The sequence below is a fragment of the Nansenia antarctica genome (assembly GCF_963989245.1).
Source record: "Nansenia antarctica genome assembly, chromosome: 5".
NCBI classification, from domain to species: Eukaryota; Metazoa; Chordata; class Actinopteri; order Argentiniformes; family Microstomatidae; genus Nansenia; species Nansenia antarctica.
In genome coordinates this window covers 65,869,830-65,878,510 of record NC_137690.1, presented here as the reverse complement: position 1 = coordinate 65,878,510, position 8,681 = coordinate 65,869,830, and the positions used below count along the sequence as shown (strand labels likewise).

Sequence of the window (8,681 nt, the reverse complement as noted above, 5' to 3'; positions counted from 1 at the left end):
AAGTAAAAATGTGTTTATAAATGTTTCTATGTCTTGATTATGCACTCATAAGGGGAAAACCACTAATGTAAAAAGGTTAGGTGCATTAATATAGTTTTTTGTTTGGTACTTTTGAGTTTTCTGTTAAGATGCGTAAGTGAATTTTTGTTTATAAAAGTTTCAATGTTTTGATTATGTACTCATGGGGAAAAACCCATACATGTAAAAAGGGTAGGCGCAATAAGCCATGGCTTCAGCCTACACCTTTTTGGTCCTGGTGTTACGCATTGTGACTGTGTACATTTTTAATATCTGTATTATGAATTGTAAAGAGACCAAAATAAACATTCTCAATCAATACAGCATGCAAATATTGTGTGCAGGTTTTTATCATAATATGAGTGTGTCACTTACTATGATATCAACTGTATGTTTCATTGTTTTGGACTAATTGTTCTTATTTTTGACTTTGACCAAAGTCTGTCTCAAATGAGAACCACCCACAGATAATCTCTCTAGAGAGGGATGAGGTGGAGCTCTCCTCAGAGCCCCTCTCCATGGTGAGGACGCCTCCCTTGACAGGTGAGGTGAAGATCCCCAGTGTCCTCGTGGAGGAAATGACCCTCCACCAGACCCTCCAGTCTGTTGATGAGGCCAAGGCAGAGCCCCAGGACATCATGACAGCCCCTGAGGTTGTACCCCCTCCTCAGAGAGAAGAGGGCCCCAGGGCCAAAGAGGCATGTACCCCTCCACAGAGGGATGAGGTGGAGCTCCTTCCAGAGGCCCTCTCCATGGTGAGGACACCTCCCATGACGGTTGAGGTGAAGATGTCCAGCGTCCTCATTGAGGAAATGACCCTCCACCAGACCCTCCAGTCTGTTGATGAGGCCAAAGAGGCATGTACCCCTCCACAGTGGGATGAGGTGGAGATTCCCAGTGTCCTTGTTAAGAAAATGACCCTCCATCGGACGATGATGAGGGATGAGGTGGAGCTCCTACCAGAGGTGGAGATTCCCAGTGTCCTCCTCTTTACCCACAGGGATGAAGACACAGCACCGGAGGTTGTTACCCCTCCCCAGAGGAAAGAGGTGGAGCTCCTCCCAAAGGCCCTGTCAGTGGTAAACACACCTCCCATGACAGGTGTCAACTCTCAGACAGCACGACACAGTTTGCCTTCTATACAAAATGTAATCCCCAACAGAGGGACCAGGGGGACATCCTCCCTGACGCCGACCCCCCATCAAAGTGGGATCTGGAGATCTTGTGCTACATGGGCTACATGGGCTATGGGTGTGGCTACAGGTGTGGAGGAAATAACCCTCCACCAGACCCTCCAGTCTGTTGATGAGGCCAAGGCAGAGCCCCAGGACATCATGACAGCCCCTGAGGTTGTACCCCCTCCTCAGAGAGAAGAGGGCCCCAGGGCCAAAGAGGCATGTACCCCTCCACAGAGGGATGAGGTGGAGCTCCTTCCAGAGGCCCTCTCCATGGTGAGGACACCTCCTATGACGGTTGAGGTGAAGATGCCCAGCGTCCTCATTGAGGAAATGACCCTCCACCAGACCCTCCAGTCTGTTGATGAGGCCAAAGAGGCATGTACCCCTCCACAGAGGGATGAGGAGGAGATTCCCAGTGTCCTAGTTGAGAAAAGGACCCTCCATCGGACGATGATGAGGGATGAGGTGGAGCTCCTACCAGAGGTGGAGATTCCCAGTGTCCTCCTCTTTACCCACAGGGATGAAGACACAGCACCGGAGGTTGTTACCCCTCCCCAGAGGAAAGAGGTGGAGCTCCTCCCAAAGGCCCTGTCAGTGGTTAACACACCTCCCATGACAGGTGTCAACTCTCAGGCCAAGGCAGACACCACGACACAGTTTGCCTTCTATACAACATTTAATCCCCAACAGAGGGACCAGGGGGACATCCTCCCTGACGCTGACCCCCCATCAAAGTGGGATCTGGAGATGGGTGCTGTGGGTGTGGCTACAGGTGTGGAGGAAATAACCCTCCACCAGACCCTCCAGTCTGTTGATGAGGCCAAGGCAGAGCCCCAGGACATCATGACAGCCCCTGAGGTTGTACCACCTCCACAGAGGGAAGGTTGGGAGCCCCAATCTACCCCTCCACAGAGGGATGAGGTGGAGCTTCTTAGTCAGGAGGTTGAGCCTCCACAACAGCTTGACACTAAAACGTGCCTCTGGAAGGTGGAGCTCCTTCCAAAGGCCCTCTCCATGGTGAGGAGGACATCGCCCATGATGGTTCAGGTGGAGATCGCCTGGACAATGCCCATGATGGTTCTGGATAAGGCAGTGGCCAAAAACACTGTGACCCCGACACAGTTTGCCTTCTTGAAGGCATTTAATCCCCAACAGCTCCCTGACACCAACCCCCTATATAAGTGGGATCTGCTGGAGATTGGCGCTCTGGGTGTTGAGCCTCCACAACAGCTGGGAGTTCGACCAAAAACCTGCCTTGAGGTGAGACCCCAGATTACTACACACAGGGGTAAAACATGCGCTTCATCAGAGGACAAGGGGCAGGATTTAGATCCAGCTACACCTTAAGGTCCACATTTAACTATCATCTTACAGCAGTCATATTCTAACTGTACAAGCATTGCTTTTTATCCAACTCATTCAGGTTAGTTTCATTGAGCAGATTTTATTTATATAATTATTTTTCACAGAGCATGCCCTTTCCATCACCTCCACCAATGATGGCTCCACCAACGACAGCTGCCCTTAAGATGGTTCCCGTCATGAATTCTTGCTGTCTGTGGGATCCTCCATCTACCACTCCAGGACACATACACTCTAGGAGTGCAGGTACGGTAATTACTGCTGTGGCTTAACTCCTTACACCCAGTCAGTCTGTAATGATTATAATGACTGTGGTGATGATGACGATAATTTGATCATGTTTTTTTTTCAGTCTGTAATGACTGTAATCAGTACTCAAGTTGTAAAAGAAAATCAGGGGGGGGATGGTGGATTTTATCATATGGGGACAATTTTAGCATCCCCACAGCGTCAGTGACTTGGTAAAAATGTCATTGCATGTGTGCGCGTGCCCCCTCGCCCACAGTATTTTACTCAATATGCGCAAAACTAAATGTTGAAATAGCAGTAATACCACGTTCATTGATAGAATGACATAAGGGGTGGAAAGGGGGGATGGCAGTTTTAGAAGGGGGGTGATTTTTACTGTTTTTATTTCAGAGGGGATGCCATCCCCCCTCATCCCCCCTCAACTCGAGTGCTGACTGTAATGGCCGTGGTGATGTTGACGAACATTTTATCATGTTTTTTCCTAGTAACAATATGTCCAGTGAGGAGGTCCCCCGAACTTCTGAACCCCAGTGTAATGGCCTCCACGGGTCCAGGACAGGGACCTGGAGCGCTGCTGGACCCAATGGACCCCGCAACAATGATGGACCCCGCAGCAACCATGGCGCCCATCCCCAAGACACTGGAGAGTCAGTACTTATTTGAGCCATTTGTTTTCTCTCTTCTGCGTTGAGTTACATTATGGTTATGACTGCTTTTAACAGACAGAGAGTAATGTGTTTTTTAATGTCTCTACAGCTACCAAGGAGAAGGGCCATGGTCTTCTGGGAAATGCTGTGTCCCATATCAGGAGAGTTGCCTGTTTAGGTAAGACCCTCCCAGCTATTTTAAGACCCGTTTTAGACATTTTCACCTTTGGTTTACTGCTTTCTGTGTAATGCAGAAAACATATATATATATTGATTATTTCCTGAACTTAAAATGTGTTCTTTACAGTAACATGCAGCTTGACTGAAGTAACAGTGTAAATGACTTTTTTCTTTCTTTCACAGGCTATTATCCCCAAAGGAGTACCTGGGGCTCTGAGGATACCGATTATTTAAAAAAAAATAACTAAAAAAATTCCCAAAACTTCTCGGCATATCAAATAAAATAAAAAGCATTCCCACCGCTTCTCTCATTCATTCCTTAAATCAGATGGACTTGTGTGTTTTACCTTTTATCTTTCCATAGTGTCATTTGCTCTCTGAGTTTAGACAGGTATGTTGGAGGTGTACTACATTGAAATGTGCTATGAAGAGCTTTGCATTTTTTTTTACTGATTTATTTGCCCTGCAATCAACTTGTCAGTCAATTGTTGGAATTTGGTATTTTTGCTCTAGGCACAGAGTCACCCATATTTGGCACCCCTAGAGCAATTAGGGGTTAAGTGCCTTGCTCAAGGCCACATGCAAGCTCCCTCCTGAGGCAGGGATCAAACTAGTCAGCCAACTTCTAGCCAGCCTCTCTAACCTCTAGGCTACCTACCAAAGCATTGATCCGTCCCAATGTGAACTGGATCTACTCTGACCAGTTTCAAACATCAAATTGAGCAAACACCGCAACATAAGGTTGAACTAACCCTTATCTTCTTTGCAAGTGGCATAGATTGTTACCAGGGCCGTTACCAAAACGTATAAGAGGAAGTTACTGTAATTTAGCCGCTAACACGCTCGCGACGTTGCAAGCTAAACTCCAAAATGCTAGGTGACAGAGCAATAGACCCAGTTGTTTTTAAAAGGATTTTTAAAATACTTTTATTGACAACAAGAAATGTTTGATGAAAAAAAAAAAGAACAAAAAAAGCATAATCAAAGTTAGCTCTTTGCGCAACAGCATCCTTACACATAAGGACAAACATGGTTTGAGGAAACATCATTAAGGCCCCTTCAAGTGAATTGTCAAAACAAACAGTATATCAACTCTTCAATCCAACATGGTGTTTGGCTTTCATCATGGCATTTTTGTAGAACAGGAAAAAACTGTCAATAATATGACCACGTTGGTGACTTGTAAGAACTTGAACAGGCAAAAACATCCGTAGCTTGGTAGTCCTCTCAAGGTACCTTGATGGTGTGTGTACCTTGACATCCGTAGCTTGGTAGTCCTCTCAAGGTACCTTGATGGTGTGTGTGTGTGTGTGTGTGTGTGTGTGTGTGTGTGTGTGTGTGTGTGTGTGTGTGTGTGTGCGCGTGTGTGTGTGTGTGTGTGTGTGTGTGTCAGTCGCTGTGTTCCTGGCTGTTGCTCAGTTCAGGAATAGGGTTGTTGCTGGTGTCTCTCCTCTCACACACTGGGGAGTCTGGCTCCAGCAGAGAGCCTTTGTCTAGGGGTCTGTTCTTTGGGCTGCGGTCCAAATCATCATCATCATCATCAACATTGTCTTCTTGATGGTTCCTCTGACTGGAGAAGTGTGATGAGGAGCTGGTGGAGGGTTCCTCAGCTGACTGACTCAGAGTCGCGGTCAGGGAGGCCTCTGAGGAGGGAGGGAGATCTTGTTTATTTTATTTTTTTACTGATTTATTGCCATGCAATTTATTGTCATTTAGCAGACGCTTTTAATCCAAAGCGATTTACAATTACGAATTACAGGGACATTCCCCCTGGAGTAACTGAGGGCTAAGTGCCTTACTCAAGGGCACACTAGTAAGTCAATTGTTGGAATTTGGTATTATTGCTCTAGGCACAGAGTCAGCCATATTTGGCGCCCCTGTAGCCCGCTGCCCACATGAACCCAAGATGATTTTAAAGGTACAACAGCTTTCATGAAAATAACCCACTGGTGTTTTTTTTTTTTTTTTACTGTTTCGAACTACAAATACATTTTCTACCCTGTCAAAATGTCCTTCTGGGTGTGGTTGGGTGACTGACCTGTGTGCTGTTGCATACGCGCCAGTCTTCTCTCCAGGGCCAACTGTTTGTTCAGCTCCATACGTCTCTGCTGCTCCTCGGTCAGGGCGGGGAGGGCCGTGGGAGCGGGGGCGGGGGCTGGGGTGGAGTGGATCAGTCTTGGGGGTTCGTCAGCGAAACCTCCATCTCCGAACGGGTCTGGGTCGTCATGGATAGGGTCTTCTCTCCGTACTGCTTCCTCCCCCTCCTCACCTGGATGAATTGAGAAAGTCACTCAGCCTGTGAATCACTACGTTTGTTTAGGAACATGACAAGTCAAGGCTCTTCTGTAGTAATAACATTATCATACCCGTGGTTACTTCAAAAAGACACTTCCATTGTTTTCCACCTAGTGTTTGGTGTATTACTGTAAAGATGCCCTGCCTGGATAGTGACATTTGTATCTTACCGTCTTTGCCTATGAAATCGTCATGTGTCAACGGCATGTCCAATCGTATTCGCTTGAGACAAGTCTGATGAAAATAAAGCAAGAATTAAGGTTTCACACATGTTTTTTAAACACACTAAAGCCATTGAGGATCATATGGGAGAGGTTTTCCTTTGTTTTTCTCACCTGCACTTCTTTTTTGCTGCCTAATGTCTCTAGTTTGCCTATGAAGTCATCAAACTGCAGTTTGGGGTACAGTCTGTGAGCCCAATTCTCCATAGTCTGCATCAACACTTTCAGATTCTCAGTCTGGACACGGATGGACGGACATGCGCACAAACACACACACACACACACACACACACACACACACACACACACACACACACACACACACACACACACACACACACACACACACACACACACACACACACACACACACACACATTTTTTAGCTTACAACAAAATAAATAAAACAAAACATTTGGCCGTCATGGATCATTAATTTGATTCCTTTATGATAAATAACAGCCTATCCCTACAGGACCTGACGACAGTTAAGATTACCTCATGTCCTTTGCCTTTGAAGTGAACATTGTCAAACAGGGTGCGTAGAGCCGGAAGTCCTCTTTCAGAGCACAGCCTGCAGGAAAAATAACACTGACCATCATCAAACATTTCTGCAGCAACATATAGCATACCGTTTGATTTCTTGAAAAGAAAGTTCAGAGTTAAACAAAGTAAGCTAAGGGGAACAGTATGCTACACCTTCTATGCTACACAGTTTCAAAACGCAGACATCGTCTACGAGTTAAAGCCATGTTACAAGTTACCCTGTATGGATCAGCTGGACCAAGAGCAATGTCTCCCTCTACACATGCAAACATTGTGTACCTCTGAGAGTCCAGCTTGGGCTGGGGCCTCTTCACTCCTCTCCTTTTAGAAGCAGGTACATCTGCTAACTTGGAAATCTCTCCCTCGTCGTCTTCTGAACATCACCAAAAACATACCAACCAGGGGAGCCCCCCCCCCCTCCCAAATTTCGTTGTTTGGTACCTGTACTATATCAATGACAATAAAGACCATTCATTCATTCATTCATTCATTCATATAATATTGTGTTACTAGAAATGGTTTAGTATAGTAAATAGCCTTTACCTATGCTAGTTGTGTAGTCAATGTTATATGAATGTTGTCTGAATATTTGTAACCACTTGTAAATGTACTTTTCACTAAAGCAATAAATCCTTTTCTTTAAAAGAAGGTACCCTTTTGGTGTAGTTGTCAATAAGTGCTTGTTCCACCACACCCATGTATGTTAATGTTGTTTGACACACCTACTAGCAGAGTGGACTGATCATAGGCTGCAGCAGCAGCAGCAGCAGCAGCAGCACTCTCCCTAGTGGCCTGTAACATCATCTGTGCAGACCAACTGGCTGAGCCCCTCCAGAAGCTCTTCAACCTGAGTTTACAGTCAGGGACGGTGCCGGTTCTGTGGAAAACATCATGTCTCGTGCCAGTACCCAAAACTGGGCGCCCGGCCGAGCTCAACGACTACAGACCGGTTGCCCTCACTTCACATAGTATGAAGACACTGGAGCGGCTGTTTCTGAGACATCTGAGACCACAGACTGAACATGCACGTGATCCCCTGCAGTTCGGGTACCAGGAAAAAGTTGGTGTGGATGACGCTGTCCTCTACCTCCTCCATCGTGCTTACTCCTACCTGGATGAGCCGGGAAGTCAGGTGAGGATAATGTTCTTTGACTTTTCAAGTGCCTTTAACACCATCCAGCCTCTTCTACTCCGAGAGAAGCTTTCAGATATGGGGGTTGATCCCTCCACTACATCCTGGATCATGGACTACCTCACTGGACGGCCACAGTCAGTCAGGCTGGGGAACTGTGTCTCGGACACAGTAGTGAACAACACCGGGGCTCCGCAGGGAACTGTGCTGGCTCCCTTCCTGTTCACCCTGTACACATCAGACTTCAAATACAACTCTGAGTCCTGCCACGTACAGAAGTACTCTGACGATACAGCCATAGTGGCGTGCGTGAGGGATGGACGGGAGGGGGAGTACAGGGATCTGATAGGAGCCTTCAGCGTCTGGAGCGAGAGGAATGGTCTGCTCCTCAACCAAACCAAGACCAAGGAGCTAGTTATAGACTTCCGTAGGTCTAAGCCACCTCGGTTGCCCATTAACATCCGGGACGAGGATATCGAGGTGGTGAAGACCTACAAGTACCTGGGGGTGCATCTGGACGACAAACTGGACTGGTCCACCAACACAGAGGCACTTTATAAGAAGGGCCAGAGCAGGCTGTACTTCTTAAGAAGACTTAGGTCTTTTGAAGTGTGTGGAGAGATGCTGGCCATGTTTTACCAGTCTGTCATGGCCAGCATTCTCTTCTACGCTGCAGTCTGCTGGGGGGGAAACATCACCAAGAGGGATACCGGACGGCTGGACAAGCTCATAAAAAAGGCGGGTTCAGTGGTGGGAAGGAGCCTGGACTCTCTGGGGACGGTGGTGGAGAGAAGGACTAGGAGTAAGCTGCTGTCCATCAGGGACAACCCCAACCACCCCCTCCATCATGTCC

At 47.0% G+C, this 8,681-nt stretch overlaps 1 protein-coding gene across 1 annotated transcript; it reads right to left on the bottom strand.

Annotated features, from left to right (window-relative positions):
- Positions 1 to 5,023: 5,023 nt before the first annotated feature.
- LOC308158251 (TIMELESS-interacting protein-like) lies at positions 5,024 to 7,792 on the bottom strand (the record flags this gene model as incomplete). Its single annotated transcript, XM_080531846.1, has 7 exons — positions 5,024 to 5,277; positions 5,673 to 5,903; positions 6,100 to 6,163; positions 6,265 to 6,387; positions 6,649 to 6,724; positions 6,976 to 7,069; positions 7,714 to 7,792. The coding sequence occupies 7 exons, from the start codon at positions 7,790 to 7,792 to the stop codon at positions 5,024 to 5,026; spliced, it is 921 nt and encodes a 306-aa protein (XP_080387972.1).
- Positions 7,793 to 8,681: the final 889 nt, after the last annotated feature.